This window comes from Nyctereutes procyonoides, unplaced genomic scaffold (genome assembly GCF_905146905.1).
Source record: "Nyctereutes procyonoides isolate TBG_1078 unplaced genomic scaffold, NYPRO_anot_genome, whole genome shotgun sequence".
NCBI lineage: Eukaryota > Metazoa > Chordata > Mammalia > Carnivora > Canidae > Nyctereutes > Nyctereutes procyonoides.
In genome coordinates, this window is record NW_026575024.1 from 28,104,393 (window position 1) to 28,122,753 (window position 18,361).

The 18,361-nt window shown below is 39.4% G+C and overlaps 1 protein-coding gene across 2 annotated transcripts in view; it reads left to right on the forward strand.

Moving 5' to 3' along the window:
* PSMF1 (proteasome inhibitor subunit 1) overlaps nt 1–18,361 on the forward strand; it is a 39,667-nt gene that overhangs the window by 17,308 nt on the left and 3,998 nt on the right. For both annotated transcript variants that reach the window (XM_055305081.1, XM_055305072.1), the window contains one exon: nt 2,928–3,113. In XM_055305081.1, the coding sequence (XP_055161056.1) occupies nt 2,928–3,113 (186 nt within the window). The remainder of the gene's footprint in view (nt 1–2,927; nt 3,114–18,361) is intronic.

Below are 18,361 nucleotides of genomic sequence, written 5' to 3' on the forward strand. Positions count from 1 at the left end.
TGCTCTTGTATGTGATACTTTGCTGAATTCATTGTTCTTGGAGGTGTTTTTGTAAATTTCTTGGGAATTTCAAAGTAGACTATCATGTCATCTGCAAAAAGGGAAGTTTTATTCTTTGCTTTCTAATCTGTATGTTTTCTTTCTTATTTACTTATTGCTTTATTGCAATGATCGGAACTTCAGTGTTAGGTTATTTAAGAGTGGTAAGAGAGAACATCCCTGCCATGTTCCCAGTCTTAGAGGCAAAGTATTCAATCTTTCATTATTTTTATTATTTTCATTCAAATTCTGACTTTATTTACTATTTATTTACTAGACTAAGTTCTGAAAACTTAGTTAATGTATGTAAAGGACTTAGTGCCTGTCACATAGTAAGTGTTCAGTAAATATTAGTTGTTACATCATTATTGCTCCATATATATATAAGCAGCCTTGTTCCAAAACATTTAAGATCCCAAGAAACCATATGGGAATATAATCCATATATGCCACTTTCACCTGTTCAGTGGCTTCCCAGTTAAAGGGAAATAAACTTAGTTTGTAAGACTTTTACCTCTATTCCTATTCCAGTAAACTAAAAGGGGGAAAATTAGCTCAGCTTTTGTTCCCTCCTTCCCTACTCCCAGGTCTCTTCCTCCCACTTAGCTTCAGTAATATCCTCCAGTCAATTTAGGTCTTTCATTATTAAGTATATTGTTAACTGTAGGTTTTTGTAGGTCTTCTTTCTGAGGCTCAAGAGGTTCCCTTCTGTTCCTAGTTTGTTGAGAGTTTTTATCATGAATGGATTTACATGTTGGATTTTGTCAAATGCATTTTATGCATCAATTGATAGGTTCATATGATTTTTCTTAGCTTATTGATATGGTAGGGATTTGTGACTACTGAACCAGCTTTACATACCAACAGATATATGATTCTTTTTATATATTTTTAAATTCAACTTGTTAGTATATTAAGTATTTATACATCCAAGTTCATGGGAAATCCAAGTCTTTGGTTTTGTTTTTTGTGCTCTCTTTGTCTGGCTTTGATATGAAGCAATCTTGGCCTCAAAAAATGAGTTGGGAAATGTTTCTTCCTCTCCTATTTTCTGGAAATAACTGTAATTTGGTGTTAATTCTTCTTAAAGTGTTTGGTAGCATTCTCCACTGAAATCATCTGGCTTTGGAGATTTTTTTGCTTTGGGTGCTTAAGTACAAATTTTGTTACTGTAATAGAACTCTTTAGATTATCTATTTTATTTTGCCTGAGTTGTTAGTTTGAGGTTTTTGAAGAATTGGTCTGTTCTAAGTTGTTGAAGTAAGTTGTTTTTAGCATTCTCTTGTTATTCTCCCAGTGGCAACACATGTGTTGTAATATCCCATGTCATTCTTGATATTGGTGATTTGTGTCTTCTCCCTTTTTGTGTTTGCCAATCTTGCTACAAGTTTGTCAATTTTATTCATTTTTTCGAAGAACCAGAGGGGTTTTTTTAATTAATTTTCTCTCTCATTTTCCTATTTTTTATTGACTTTTATTCTTTATTATTTCCTTTAGTCTTTCTTCAGGTTTAATTTGCTCTTTTTCTAGGTTCTTGAGGTCAGAATTTTGATTATCAATGTCTTTACTCTTTTCCGATGTAAACATTTAGTGCTATGGAGTTTCTTCCCAACACTGCTTTAACTATATCCCCATATATATTTTTTTAAGATTTTTAAATTGGGAGAGAGAGTGCGTACGCACAAGTGGTACGGGGAGGGACAGGAGAGGGAAAGAATCCCAAGCAGATGCCCTTCTGAGTAGGGAGCCTAATGCAGGGCTCGATCTCACAACCCTGGGATCATGACCTGAACTGAAATCAAGAGTCAACCACTCAACCAACTGAACACCCCATCCCACATACTGTAATATGTTATATTTTTATTTTTATTCAGTGCTTTGTATTTGTTTTCATGTCTTCCTCTTTGACATGTGGGTTATCTAGAATTAGGTTGCTTAATTTCCATGTATTTAGAAACTCCTTTCTATTTTGATGTTTAGTATGATTCCATCTGGTCAAAGAACATACTCTGTATGGTTTCCATTTTTTAAAATTTGTAAGGTTTGCTTTTTTGGTCCAGGATATGGCTCATTTTTTTTTTAATTTAATTTAATTTTATTTTAAATTTTTATTTATTTATGATAGTCACAGAGAGAGAGAGAGAGAGGCAGAGACACAGGCAGAGGGAGAAGCAGGCTCCATGCACCGGGAGCCCGACGTGGGATTCGATCCCGGGTCTCCAGGATCGCGCCCTGGCCAAAGGCAGGCGCTAAACCGCTGCGCCACCCAGGGATCCCGGCTCATTTTTAAATACCAGATTTTTAGGAACTCTAGAGCGCTGCCCACTCGTTCCTACCTCAGCTTGCCTCAACACCTCAGCTATAGCTCACAGTGCTTATCCGTCACAGGCAAAGAAAAGAGGCCCAGAGCAGCCTTCCGAGAGGGCCCTGAGTTGGTGACAGAACTGGGCCTTGAGCCCCCAGAGCCCTGCTTACCTGGCCCAGGAACCTGGTTCATCCTCCCCAAGAAGCCTTGGCAGTCCATGACCCTTCCCATGACACACGATGAACACACAATGAGGCTGAGGGAGGGGTTGGGCAGGTACAGAGGAGTAGCCAGTCCAGGCCCTGTGCCCCTGCACCGTCACCTCTTTCTAATGGGGTGGTAAATGAGGAGGGGCAACTCAGATGCCTAAGAAGCTTAGGCCCAAATCTCGGAGACATCACCGGGCTGTTGCCCCCCTCACACGGGTCCGCCGGGCGGCCCATTCCCACCCTTGCAAACAGTCCACGCGCAAAGCCAAGAGCTTTCAGGGCCGCCGCCGCCGCCGTCGCCACTGCCGCCAGAATAGTGTATACAGGGTTGCCAGCCAGGTGCAAGCAGTTGACACCTCGTCTCCTTCCCGCAGGACCTATAAGAACAGTGAGGAACTTCGGTCTCGCATCGCGTCTGGGATCATTACACCTATCCATGAGCCCTGGGACAAGGCTAGTGTCAGCAGTCTCCACCGGGAGTTTCCGCCTGCCACTGCCAGAGAGGTAGACCCCCTCCGGATTCACCCACAGCAACCACGCACAAGCCAGCAGCCTCCCTGGTGAGTACAGAGCCCCCAGCAGGCAACTAACCCATGCTTCTGCAGGATTCTAGCCATAGTGATCCTGCCACTGGCCCCCTCTCTGGCCTCCATGTGTCTGCAACAAATTGTCAGTCTTGGTGGATGGAGACATAAGTGAAGCAGTGAGTTCTTGTACGACTCCTGATAACTACCTAGCTTCTTCTAGTAGCAGGGCCCCAGGCCAGGTATTTTAGGAAAATGGAGAGATGCAGAAGTACTTTTCCAGAGGGAATGTAGGCCAAATGTCTTGGCTATTTCATTTCATTCATGGTAGTCACCTAACCTCTTTGACAGCTTCAGAACTTTTCCAAAACAGCATGGAGTATGAGGATATCACATCCAAGATCTTAGCAGGTTAGCGTGGCAATGTCTATGACCGGAGACTCATGGTCTGAGGAAGGAGACAAGAATCGAGGGGAGATCTTAGTCTCTAGCTGAGACAGCACTTCCCAATTTGGAGTCCCCTGTGTGGTACTAATGGGGGGCTGCCTGGGGGTTCACTGTGGGGCCATAATAAGCACTCAGTAAGTGTTAACTGCCATTGTTATTTTATCCTGTTTTGCAGTTATTATCTTTGATTATATTAAGATTATATTTAATTTTTGATTAAAATGGGAAATTAATTTATTACAATAAAGTAATAATTGGTAAATTTCTTTGGCACTCTTCAGAATTCCTGTGGGGAGGGAAAATCATAAAAAGTAGTTGAAGGGTTGGAACATCTCATCTGATCTAACCTCCTTATTTTAGCGACAGGAACAGAGGTAGAGACCTGCCTAGGTCACCAGCCACTAATAAAGAAGCAGGGCCAGGGCTGCAGCTCAGATGTCAAATCCCAGTGTAGTGCTCTAGCTGTCACATAACCAGAATATGGTGGCAAGCTTTAAGAACAAGCTCTCGACAGCCGTCGGGGGGGGGGGGGGGGTGAGGCGGATTTTTACACCTTAAGTAGATAGTAATTCTCAGCTCTCTCACACTCACTGCCCATGTCAAAACAAATATTCTGTGAAATCTCTTTTACTTCTCTGGAAATGAAATTCATAGATAATCTAACTGAATGCACACTTTAGAAGGAATCAATATAAAGTCCTCACTATAATATAAATGAGAAGTAGAAAGGGGGTAACTAATAAGATAATTTCTGTTTGTGTACATGCTTAAGCACAATTACACTGGAAAATATAATCAGACACTTGCACTTGTATGTGTAATTATGTTTAATTTGACAGTAACAAAAGCTGGCATATACAGATGTATTATAACAGAACTCAAATACTACAAATTGTATTGCTGTTACTAACATGACTTTTCTGAAATGATTAACAGTTCCTAGGAGAATGGCAAACAAAATAGTAGATGGACAGTGTCTCATATGTAAAATCATCTTAGACTTGGGTAATTTATGAAGGCTTTGCACCTTCTTGAAAATCTAACAAGACTTTCAAAAGTTGTATGGGATGCAAGTCATTCTTATAATGTAGAATTCATTATGTAGAATGTGCATTGTCTCTGGTATCTGCCTCTAAGTGCTCGGAGGACCCTGTAACCACTATAGTAAGCAAAAATCCTCCCAGGGCTTCCACAGTGGCCACCTGGAGGCTCTGCCACCCTAACTATGAATCAGACCTGAAGTTTACAATTGTGAAGATAAAAATTCCTAGCTGAGGAAGACACATGAGGATACACGTATTCCAGCCAAAACTGGAATATGAAAAATTTTTACAGGATAAATTGACCTTGTTTTCATTGTCAAATAAATAAATGGCATGAGGAAAAAAGAAGAGCGGGGCTGATATTAAAAGAGTTATATCGGGATCCCTGGGTGGCGCAGCGGTTTAGCGCCTGCCTTTGGCCCGGGGCGCGATCCTGGAGACCCGGGATCAAATCCCACGTCGGGCTCCCGGTGCATGGAGCCTGCTTCTCCCTCTGCCTGTGTCTCTGCCTGTCTCTCTGTGACTATCATAAATAAATAAATTAATAAATTAAAAAAAATTTATAAAAGAGTTATATCAACTAACTACAGTGTTGGATCTTCTTTGGATCTGTGGGGCCCTGATACCAAAATCAAAGCCCTCACAAGAAAACTACAAACCAGTATCCCTTTTGAACATAGATTTTTAAAGCCTTAAAGTACTAGCAAAAACAAATTCAGCAACATAGAAGAAGGATTATATACCATGACCAAAAAAAATTTATCCCAAAAATGATTGGTTTGACATCTGAAAATAAGTTAGTGTAACATACTACATTAATAGAACAAAAACCAAAGGTTCATCTCAATGTATTGATAAAAAGCATTTGACAAAATCTAACACCCTTTCATGATAAAAGCATTTAGCAATAGAAGTTTCTTAACTCAATATGTAGTGTCTGCAGAAAGTTAACAGCTAACATCCTACTTATGGAGAAATACCAAATGCTTTCCCCCTAAGATCAGGAACAAGACAAGACTGTCTGCTCTTGTTACTTTTGTGTAATATCATACTTGAGATTTTAGCCAGGACAATCATTCAAGAAAAAGGAAAAGTATCTAGATTAAAAAGGAAGATGTAAAACAAACTCTGTTTGCCAATTACATGAGATCTCATATATAGGACATTCTAAGGAATCCTCTAAAAAATGTTTTTTACATAAACAAGTTCAGCAATGTGACAGGATAAATGATCAAAAAACAAAAATCAATGGTATTTCTACACATGCACAATGAACAATCTGAAAATTAAGGAAATGATTCCGTTTATAATAATGCCCAAAAGAAAAACTACTTATGAATAAATTTAACAGAAGTTAAAATGTACACCGAAAACTGTAAAACATTGTTGAAAGAAATTAAGGAAGCTCTAAATAATGGAAAGACATTGTGTTCATAAATAGGAAGATTTACTATTCTCCAAATTGATCTACATATTTAATGCAGTCCCAATCCCAAAGTTTTTTGTTTGCAGATTTTTTGTTTTCAAATTGTCAAGCTGATCCTAAAATTCATATGGAAATGCAAGGGTATCAGAATAACTAAAGCAATTTTGAAAAAGAAAAAAGAAGACTCACACTTTCCAATTTCAAAACTTATTACAAAGCTACAGTAATCAAGACAGTGTGGTACTGGAACAAGGATAGACATAGCTGAGGGAATAGAATTGAGATCCAGAAATAAACCTGTACATTCATGGGCAATTGATTTCAACAAATGTGCCAAGACAATTCAATGAGGAAACAATAGTCTTTTCAAATGGTACTGGAACAACTCTGTATCCACAGCCAAAAGAATGCAGTTGGACCCCTTCCTTACACAAAAAGCAACTTAAAAATGGATCATAGACCTAAGCATAAGAGAACTATAACACTCCTAGCAAAACACAGGAATAAATCTTCATGATCTTGTGTTCCACAGTAGTTTCTTAGATACAATACCTAAAGCCCAAATTGGACTCGTCAAAATTAAAACCTTTTGTGCTTTAAAGAACAGCATCAAAATGAAAGGATAACTCCTAGAATGGGAGAAAGCATTTGCAAATCAGAGTTGGTAGTACGTTTGTATCCAGAATATATAACCCTTACAACTCAGTAATAAAATTTAAAAATGGTTCAAAAGTGTCCAAGTGGCACATGAGCCTGTGAAAATTCCCTAATTAATCATTAGGGAAATGGAACTCCAAACCACGGTGAAATAGCACTTGTTTGTGCACATGATCATGTACAAACTTCTGTACATGGATATCCATAGTATTATTCATACTAGCCAAAAAGTCAGAACAGCCTATTATGCATCAGCTGATGATCAAGTACACAAACGTGAAACACGTATACCGTGGAATGTTAATTCAGCAGTAAGAAGAGGATGAAGTACTTGATGGATGTCACAACCTGTGTGAGCCTTGAAAACATGCTAAGTGAGAAGAGCTACATATTATGTGATTTTATGTGAAATGTCCGGAATAGGCAAATCCATAGAGACAAGGCAGGTTAGTGGTTGCCACAAACTGAAGTGGAGGGTTTAGTGGGCATGAATAGGGTGGGACTGCTAATGGGTACAGGGTTTCTCTTTGTGGTTTAGAAAATATTCTAATTAGAATATTTACACACTCTATGAACATCTAAAGACCACTGTATATTTTAACTGGATAAATTGTATATGAAATATATCTCAATAAACTAAAAAAAACAAAACAAAACAAAAAAAGTCCTAGCTTTAGCTTAGGAAATGTGAACATATAAGAGTAGAAATGAGGTTCCTGGGTTCAAATTATAAGAGAATTGATAATAATTGTTCATGATTGAGACTTTGTGTCTTTCCTTCTATTAGAGAGTAGTTAGTACCTAAATGATATTTTATGGGTTTATCATCATACCAGCAAAAATGGTTTACTTAAAATTCACTGCTGACTGCTTTCCCCCTTAGGAACAAGGCACAGATATCACCCATACCGCTCTTCTTTTTTTAAAAGAAAAAGATTTTATTTAGAGAGGCAGAGACACAGGCAGAGGGAGAAGCAGGCTCCATTCAGGGATGATCCTGACACGGGACTCGATCCTGGAACTCTAGGATCACGCCCTGGGCCAAAGGCAGGCCCTAAACCGCTGAGCCACCCAGGGATTCCCCCACCCTCACCACTCTTATTCGGGTAGTACTGAAAATTTTGCTACCACATTAAGACAAGAAATAAAACTGATACAGTTAAGAGAGGAAGAAATAAAACAGTTCATGTTCGCAGGTAACATTATGGTCTACATAGAAAATCCCAGGGAATCTACCAAATAATAGCAGTAACAACAGTAATTAATAATGAGTTCAGCAAGGGTACCAGCTCAGGGCTCAGAAAGAATGTGAGCTGATAGCTCAAATGAGATCACAAATTTAAATGTGAAACTTAATGCTGCAACACTGTAGAAGAAGGACACTAAAAGCACAGTCTGTAACAGGAAGAAATGGTTACATTATACTTCATCAAAGTTAAAAATGTTTGCTTTGTGAAAGACCCTGTTAAGAGAATGAGATAAACTACAGACTGGGAGAAAATGTTTGCAAACGATGCATCTGACAAAGCAATCAAGCAATCTGACAAAGCAATCATATCTAGAAAGATACAGAACACTCAAAAGTGTACAGGTTAAGAAAAACAATCCAATTAGAAAATGGGACAAGATGTGAAGAGATAGTACACTGAAAAGGATACGCAGATGGCACATAGCACGTGAAAAGGTATTCAGCACCAATAGCCATTAGGGAAATGCAAATTACACAAATCCTTCACACCTACTAGAATGGCTAAAATTTTTTAAAATGCTGGAGAGGGTGCAGAGAAACTCAATCTCTTATTCATTGCTTGTGGTAACATAAAATGGTATGGCCACTCAAGAACACTGGCAGTTTCTTTTTCTTTTTTTTTTTTTTTTAAGATTTTATTTATCAGTAGAGACACACAGAGAGAAAGGGGGAGGGCAGAGACACAGGCAGAGGGAGAAGCAGGCTCCATGCAGGGAGCCTGATGCGGGACTTGATCCCGGGACTCCAGGATCATGCCCCAGGCCAAAGGCATGCGCTAAACCACTGAGCCACCCAGGGATCCCCAAACATTGGCAGTTTCTTAAACGCTTCCTAGTAAGATCTAGGAATCTTACCCCTAGGTGTTTATCTTAGAGAAACAAAAATTATGCACACAAAAGCTTGTACACAGATGTTCATAGCAGCTTTATTTGTAACAGCCAAAAACTGGAAGCAATCCAGATGTGCCTGAATTGGTAAGTGGGTAAGCATGCTGCTGTGCAGCCTGTGGAATACTACTCAGCAATGTGAAGGAGTGACATTTAGGATGGACCCCAGGGTCATCATGCTGAATGAAAAAAGCCAATTCCAAACAATCATATGCTGTACAATTCCACTTACACATTTTCAAAATGACAGTATTAATAGACATGCTAAACAGATTATTGGTTGCCAGACTTTAGGGATGGGGACAGGCTGTAGGTATGATTATAAAGATGGGCGGGGTAGCATGAGGGAGCTTTGTGGTGGTATAACTTGGAGAAAACTGGATTTCTCTGCACTATTTTTCCTGTAACTCTTTTTATTTTAAAATACACAGTATTTAAAAATGTCGGTGCTAAGGAGCCACTTAGGTTCTTAAGGCCACAGTATTTCTTGAGCTCACTAGGTGTGGGCCCTAGATCTAGCCTTGGGTGCTTCATGAAGACCAGTGATGCCTTCTGCTCCTGCTGTCATCTCATCAGTATACTGGGGAGCACATGGAAGAAGAGCCTGAACCACACTTGGTGTTCAGGGAAGGCTTCAGCAAGAAGAGACTGACCTTTCAGTGGGCTCCTAGAGAATGAGAAAGACGTGTTAGTCAGTGAAGAGTAGAGTAGGAAGCGTGTTCCAGCAGGAAGGCCTGTCCTGTGCAGAGCCCTGGAAGGATAGGAAGTGGTTAGTCTAGTGCGATGGTGGGGATAGGGAGGGGGACAGTGTTTAAGGCTGAATGCTGAGCCTCATTGTTTCAGCATACCACTCTTAGCCCAGGGGACTTGGTCCCTTTTTTCCACATCCCCACCCTCGCCCCCCCATATCAACAAGAGAGTATTTATATGGTATTCTAGAGCACAGGCTTTGGAGTTGATCAGCTAGATTCAAACCCTGACCTTTTAGCTCTACCTGTCCTTCAGTGAGCACACTTAGCTCTGGGAGGATCTTGGTCCCCTGATCTGCACTCTGAGAATTATTACGCCTATTTTATTATTATTCCTGTATCTCTTAATATTGATATGTAGGTGAATGTCATGTGTCAAGTTCATTGGTCAGAATATAGTAAAGGTTTGATAAATACCCAGTGGATCCCATTCATGGTCAAGCTCAAAACCAGACTACCGGGGTTAGTTAGTAGAGGGTCCTCCCAAAGACAGAACCTTGTTTTATATTTTTAAAGACCTAGCCTCTTCCCCCCAGAAAAGGATTTGATGCAGTAGTGGAGCCACTTAGATGTGAGAGTATGGACCTGGAGGGTGGGTTGGGTGACTACATTTAGGCCCCAGGCCCTTATAAACATTGTGTCTTTATCATCCATATTGGCTGTGTTTATCCAGGAGGGGAATAACTGCCATTTCTTGGCTGTTTGGCCATGTGTTGACCACTGAACTAGGTGGTTTCATTTATGGTTGCTCACCTTCCAGACAGATCTGTGCGATCACTAGCACCCCAGCTTTACACAGGAGGAGAGGGTGGATAAGGACATAGCATAACTGTCCAGAGTTACCTCACTGGGAGGTAAAGACTGGGCCCAGTCTGCCATTACGTGGTTCTAACTCTGCTTATTGCTTTCCCCACTCACCATCCAGTTTTAGTTCATGTAATAATCAATTTGTGTACAAATTCAATATAGTGAGTGCATGTGGAGTGTGGAGAAAAATCCATCCCCTTGCCCTCCCTCAGCTAGGTCTTTCTCAAGCAGATCCATCTCCCAGGACCAGGACATTAAACTACAAGACATGGTTGGAGAGGAGGCGGAATGTTTAGGAGGCTTTTTGTCAGCCACTTACCCCCACCCCCACTCTTCGCCAGTCCCCTTCCTCTGTCAGCACAGATGTCTGGAATGACACCATTCCTTTATTAGAGCCCCCACTACCACCAAGTTGCCGAGCAACCAGCACTCACACTTTCACCTTTTTGTTTTTCCCTCAAATGCAGGATTTGGGGGTGGGGCTTTAGAGCTGGAAGGAGGGAAAGAGCAACATAGGAGCTGGCCCATCTGGCTGCTGCAGGGTGTTAATTAGCCCATCACTGAACAGCCGAGGCTTGTGCTCTGAGCGGGGAAATAGCATCCTCTGCCTCCTTCCTGTAGGACACGGTCCTGTGTTTCACTGCTTGCCTTCCACACCCCATCTTGTCTAGTCCACCCCTGGAAACCTCCAGAAGCAAACCCATCAAATGTCTGTCGTAGTGCAGAAAGAGATTTGCCTCCCTGAGTGCAGAGACATGTACCGGGAGCTTGTCAAGGATACTGGTCTGTCGGTTCGATGCTGGCTGCTTCTAGGCCAGGAGTACACATGGAGAGGACATTCCATTGTGATGGAGAATTGGTCGTGAAAAGTAGGTCTGTTTACTCCTGAAATCTCTAGGGAAGAATTACTGAAAACAGCCCATCTGTAAGGGAACGGTTTTTTGGTTTTGTTGTTTTGTTTTTGTTTTTGTTTTAATCTAAGCCTAACTTTTGTTGTTGTTGTCTTAAAATTCTAACCCATTTCGCTTTGCTCCATCTGTCCTCATTCAGACTGTATGCCCCAAATCTATTCGCTGTTTTGAAAAACCAGTTTTTCTTATGCTCAACTGGCTTCACTAAAAATAAATCCTTAGATATAGAACTCTTGCCATTCAAAATTCATTTTCAGTCCCAATCTGTCTTTACATATTTTTAATGTTTCCAATATTTTGTGTTCTGCATTTTCCTTTTAAATCTGTTTACTAAAGTGCTAAATATATCTTTTTTTAGTATCTGATACTTTATTTTGCTGATATGCTGTAGTTTGCCTAACCTCCATGGGATATTTTAAATATGTTCAATTTTTCATTTTAAATAGTAAGGCTATATGCATCTGTATATAGTTTTTTTCTTTAACTTCATTGAGTTACATTTTTTATGCTGGTGGATCTCAACATTTTTGGTCTCAGAAACCTTGAACTCTGAATTATTGAGGAGAAATCACTAAATTTTGAATTGTTAAAGAGTTCTTTTTGGGGTTCAATCAATATTTATCGTATTAGAAGTTACAACTAAAATTTTTAAATTACACATTTATTTTTTTAAAAATAACAATAATAAACCCACTACATGTTAACACAAATAGAAATTTTTACAGAACTATTTTTTCCCCAAACACAAAAATTTTATGAAAAGAATGACTTGTTTCATATTGTTGTGACCTGTTTATTATTAGGTATGGAAGACAACTAGATTCTCATTTCCCATCCAGGACCCTGAGATCATGACCTGAGCCAAAGGCAAATGCTTAACCAACTGAGCCACCTAGGTACCCCAAAAGCAGATAGCTTCTAAGATGAAATAGTTTTGATCTCATGGACCCCCTGAAATGAAATGAGTTTCAGGGACCTCCAGGATTCTGTGGAGGACATTTTGAATCCTTTCTCTTTTAAAAATGTTTACAAGCCCTTTTAGATATCCCCTTTTGTTAAGCGTCTTCCAAATCAGTCTTGACCATTTCTCTCTTTGGTTGTCTTATCTTTTTATGATTTGTAGGCATTATTTGTATATTCTTGATTTTAGTCCTGTGTCAGATAAATGTATTACAAATATTTTCCCTTTATACTTTGGCTTTTCACTCTGTAATAAAATGTTCTTAATTTTTATGTAATCTAGCTTCTCGATGCTTTTCCTTTGTTTGGTGTTTTTTTGATCTGTTGAGAAATCTTTGCCCTACCCCAAGGTCATGGAGAATTCCTCATATATATCTTCTAAAAGCTTTGTTGTTTTACCTTTTGTATTTAGATCTATAATCTACTTGAAATTAATTTTTATGTGTGGTACAAGATAGGTTGATATTTTACTATATTGATAAGTTGATCCTCCATATTTTGAGAAGAATTCTCCTCTACCTATGCCACCCTAATAATCAAATTTTCATTTTTCACTGCTCTTGAAACTATTATTCCCTGTTCTTAAATTTTTCCCTCATTGCTTTTCATCTTAGAGCCAAATAAACTTGATCTCTTTAGTTTCTCCCATGGATGGCAAAGCTAGTTCAATAATAATTATACAACCACTGCTTACTGAGTGCCAACTGTTTGAAGCAACAGGCGAGGCATATCATCCATATGCTCTTACTTAATCCTCTCAACCCTATAAGATTTATAAGGGCTATCCCCATTTTACAAGTAAGAAAACTGAGGCTCATGTATAATAAGTAACTTGATCACAAGCAGTAGAAAGCAGAAGTTGTGATATAATAATAGAATATTAGATACCATTTATTGAACTCTTTGCTATGTACCAGGTGTTACGCTTTTGTAAATACTCTCATTTGATACTTAACCTTGAGAAATAAATACTGTTATCCTATTTCGCAGTAGAGAAAGCTAGGTGCTGTTGTCTTCTCCATTTTATAGAAAAGAAAACTGAGGCATAGAGAGGTTAATTAACTTACCCAAACCAACACAGCTCATAAACACTGGAGCAGGATTCAGCCCTTATTACTTCCTCCTTGTAACACACATATCAGCAATCATTTTGAAAGAAACAATCTTGCCTTGGATTGTTCTGAGAACAGATTAAGTAGTGTAGTTGGAGCACAGTAAATTGGTGGGGTAGAGAGATGGGTGATGACACTGCAGGGGTAAGCATGGGCTAGGGCATTCAGAGCCTTAGGGGCAAGATCAGAAGCAGTAGGAACCCCTGGGTGTGTTTAACAAAAGAGGGACTTCATACTGTACATTTTATTTTTGAATCTCTAGCTCCTTTGTAGAGAATGGATTATAAAAGAATAAGAGTAGAAACACGAAGACCAGGTCAAGAGCTGACACAGGCACCCAGGCAAGAAACAGTAGTAGTAGGTAGTAAATGGTGGCAGACAAGGAAGATGATCTTGGGTATATTTGGAAGTACACCTGACAGAACTTGCTGATGGGTTGGCTTAACAAAGAGGAGACAAATCAAGGATGATACATGGGAAGTCATTTCTGATTTGGGGCTACCACAGCTAACACGTCAGTGAGCATACATTCACACTCAGAGCACATCTCTGAATATGTCCTTAGCATGCATTGCTGAAAGTAGAATTGCTCCATCAAGGACTAAGCATGTTTTTAAAGATTTTGATGTTGCCCAGTTGTGCTCCTAAACAGTTGTACTACTTGTCATTCCCACTATGTTTTAAAGTTTCCAGATCCTTGCCATATTGCTGGGTTTAGTCCCTTTTTTCTTTCAAATTATTTAGAAAAGCATTATCCCCATAATATTTGTAAGTTGATCGAACATGAATTCAGTTCCTTGTTTTTGTATGACTTGAGGTCCCCATTCCTCATTGGCTGTTGGCTGAGGGCCTCTCTCAGCTCCTGAAGACTTCTGACACCTCTTCTCACAGGCCTCCATCTACAAAGTCAGCAACAGTTTGTCAAGTCTTGCCCATGCTTTTGACTCTCCCCTTCCACCTTCTCTTCTGCTGCCAGCTAGAGAAAGTGTTCTGCTTTTTAAGGGCCTATGTGAGCAGATTAGCCCGTTCAGATCATCTCCCCTTTTTGAAGTTAACTGTGCTATACTACAGCAACTTGCTATAAAACAATCGCAAGAGTGATTTCTCATACCCAAGTTCTGAGGATTAGACAGTGTGGAATACTAAGAGCGACCATTTCTAGAGATTTTACCTACCACAGTCTACCCTCTGGCCTCCCAAATGCAAAATGCATCTTCCCTCCCCTAAGGTTCTGAAGAGTCTTACCCATTGCTGCTCAGCTCAGTGTCCACTCTTACCTGAATCTCATCAATTTGCAGAACCCAAATCTCACCTTCTGAATTACCTAAGTCAAATGCAGTTGAGGGTCCCAGACACAACTCTTTTCTTTTGACCAGAGAAATAGGTTGCCCCCATCATATCATGGTGGGACAGGCAGAGGATAACAGTTATACAAAAGTTATTCATTACACCGTTCTTTATAGTTACTCAGATCAGAAGCAATACTAGTACCTACAGTAGAAGATTAAATGTTAAAAATTTGCTTCACTTGAGTGATTATTAGTTGATCATTAAAAATGACAATAGCAAAGACAGACAACTCAAGAAATACAGGACATAAGTGGAGGAAAACCATGGGACCTGAAATTACAATACTATACTTTTATAAAAGCATGTTTATGAAAGAAGACTAGAAAAGAAGAACAAAAAGAATCATTATGTTAGATTATGGTGACATTTTTCTTACAGTTAGTATAATGTATGCATATCTTTTTCTTTTTTTTCTTTTAAAAATCTGTGTTCACCTAGCCTAAGCACAATACTTCCCAGCCATTTTCAGTCCCCAGCTCACCCTTGAACTCACAGGATATTCTCAGGGTGGGGAAAAGGAAAGGGTTCATGCCCTCCTTGCTCAGAGCACTCTACTACATGAGCACGTACACGCTTTTGTCTACAGTTCTCAGCATCTCCATGTCCCCAGTCCTAGGTTTCCACACTTAGTAGAACAAAGTAAATAATTCCAGACCACCAAAATTTCATAGCTGAACTTGAACCTGACAGGCCTAGCCATCTGTGTTCTCCAGACTAGCAAAATCATGTCACTTGGGAGCTTATAAAAAATGCAGAATATCGAGTCCCAATCTTGGTCTTCCGTATTAAAATCTACAGTTTAGTAAGATCTGCCACTGATTAATGTGCACAGTACAGTTTGAGTAAAACTGCCTACGTGGTTCAGACAATGCTTTGTAGCACATATGTGGTACAAAACTGAATAGCACTGCAAAAGGCGTTGAAAACAGAACTGACATTGAAACCAGAATTTGGATTCTGAACCCAGCTATGTTGATTGCCTACTAAAACAAAAGTACCAGGATTCATCGAGCCTCATAACAAATGTTCAAGTTTTGCCGGATATAGTCCTAAATCACTGGACATACAAAGAACCAAGGAAACTTCAACTCACAAAAAGACAACAAACAGATGCCAGCACCAAGATGACACAGATGTTGGAATTATCTGGCAAGCAAAGATATTAAGTAGCTATTATAAAAATGCTCCAAGAAGTGAAGACAGATAGTCTTGAAATGAGTGGGATAATAGGTCTCAGCAAAGAAATAGAAGATAAAAGAAGAGCCAAATGGAAATTTTAGAAATGAAAAATAATCAAAATAACCTCACTGGATGAATGAGTATCAGAATGGAAATAACAGAAGAAAGAGTGAACTTGAAGATAGAGCACTAGAAATTATCCTGTCTGAACACAGAAAAAAAGAAAGATTTAAAAATGAAGTTTCAGGGATTTGTGAGCCAATTATAAAAAGTCTAACATTGCGGTGATCAGAGTCTCAGAGGAAGAGGAGAAAGAGTACAGCACAGAAAAATTATTTCAAGAGAATAATGGATGAAATTTCCCAGATTTGGCAAAAGACATAAACCCACAAATTCAAAAAGCTCAGCAAACCCTGGATAGAATAAACCCAAGGAAGTCCACGCACAGACATCTAATCACACTGCTAAAAACTAAAAATCAAGAAAAAAAATTAATGAAAGCAGCAAGGGAAAAACAATGACTTGCTTATAGAAGAGTAAGAACTTAAGTGTGGATTTCTCATTAGAGATCATGGACACCAGGAAGAAGTAGATCAATACTCGTAAAATAAGAAGAATTGTTAACCCAGAATTCTGTATCCAGCAAATATTTTGCTTTATTTCCGAAGGATATTAAGATATTCTTAGTGAAAGGACACTAAGAGAATTTATAGTCAACAGCTCTTCTCAAAAGGAATTGCTAAAGGAAGTTCTTCAGACAGAAGGGAAATGATACCAGATGGAGACTTGGAACATCAGGAATAAAAGAAAGCAATAGAAATGGTAAATGTCTAAGTAAATATAATTCACTGTTCCAATCTTGAATTCTCCAAAATGTGTTAGAGTTGAAAGCAAAAATTGAGCATCTTAGTGTATGTTAGTGTAATGTGGAACAACTGCAGCATAAAGGGAGGAGAATAAATGGACCTGTATGTGCTGGTTTGTTCTCTGCCTTCTACTTGAAATGGTAAAATACTGGGGTTTTTAAAAAAGATTTTATTTATTTATTTGAGAAACAGCACAAGTAGGGTGAGGGATAGAGGGAGAAGCAGACTCCCCACTGGGCAAGGAGCCTGTCTTGGGTCTTGATCCCAGAACTCCAAGATAATGACCTGAGCCAAAGGCAGGCGTTTAACTGACTGAGCCACCCCGATGCCCCTAAAATACTGTTTCTAAGTAGACTGAAGAAATTAAGTACACTCAATCCCTGGAACAATCACTGGGAAAACAACTCTGCAAAGAGATCTAGTCAGAAACACTAAAATTGAATAAAAAAGAGAGAGGAAACAGAGGAATGAAAAACAGGAAACAGTTGGAAAACAAATAATAAATGGTAGATATAAATCTAAACATCTCACCAAAAAATCACATTAAATGTAAACAGTTTCAACACATCAGTTAAAACAGCATGGTTTTTGAAGTTGGGCCGACACTTAACTACCTGTGTGGCCTTGTATAGAAACCTTGCTTCTCTGAGCTTCAGTTTACTCATCTGTAAAATAATACTAAAGAACATATGTGCTTAGAGGGCTACTGCAAAGATGAAATAAGATAATGTATATAAGGAGTTGAGCACATTCATCTGTTTAAAAAAAGTAGGAGAGATACATACTTGCTGTCTATATGTGCAGAGTATCTTTGGGAAGACATGTAAGAAACTGATATCTTAGTTGTCTATAGGAAGACCTGGGAGGCTGGGAACAGGGGTGAGAGGGATCATTTTTACTTTGATGGGCCCACGGTCTTTTATGTGCAATTTTGAAATCAAAAGAGCTCTGAAAACCAGGTATTGGTTTTGTTTTGTTTTTTTCCGTAAGACTGGTGCAAAACCTTTTTTAGATAGCAGAAGTGAGGAGTGTTGTTTTTATCTAAGAGGAGGGGGAGCACAGAAGGAGGAAATTGTGGTCAGGATCACACTCAAATCCCCTAGCGGAGCCCCTGTAGGAGCTAGGACATACCACCACATGAACCCAGCCAGGCACTTTTGCCTACAGCATTAGTGTGTAACACTCTCCTTCAGTTGATTTCAGATGAAGTAGTAGGGGCTTGATTTCAGAGAGACTATATACAAAAATTACCTTTCTTTTAATTCTTGTAATCTGCCTCATTCAACACATTCTGGACTGAGACTATTTTAATGTGGGTTCCGAGCATGTATTTAACGAGTTCAGAGTAGTGTGCATGTGTTATAATGAAGGCTGCATTAAGTATGTTGAGTCAAAGGATATGCTGTGACAATTTCAAGTACACAGTGGTTGGGGTGGGCCTGGCAGCTGCCTTTCCAGCCTTCATTGTTCCCTGTTTCTTCCCCTGTGCCATGCTCTGTGGCCTGGGAGAGAGAAAGAAAGCTGTGTGTTTCAGGAGCAATTTGGCTCTCTGTTCTCCCAGGCATTTTTATAGCCATTTGAAGCCCCTTCTGTTTGCTGATCTGTAGCAGAGCAGGTCTTGGGGATAACAGGTAAGATACT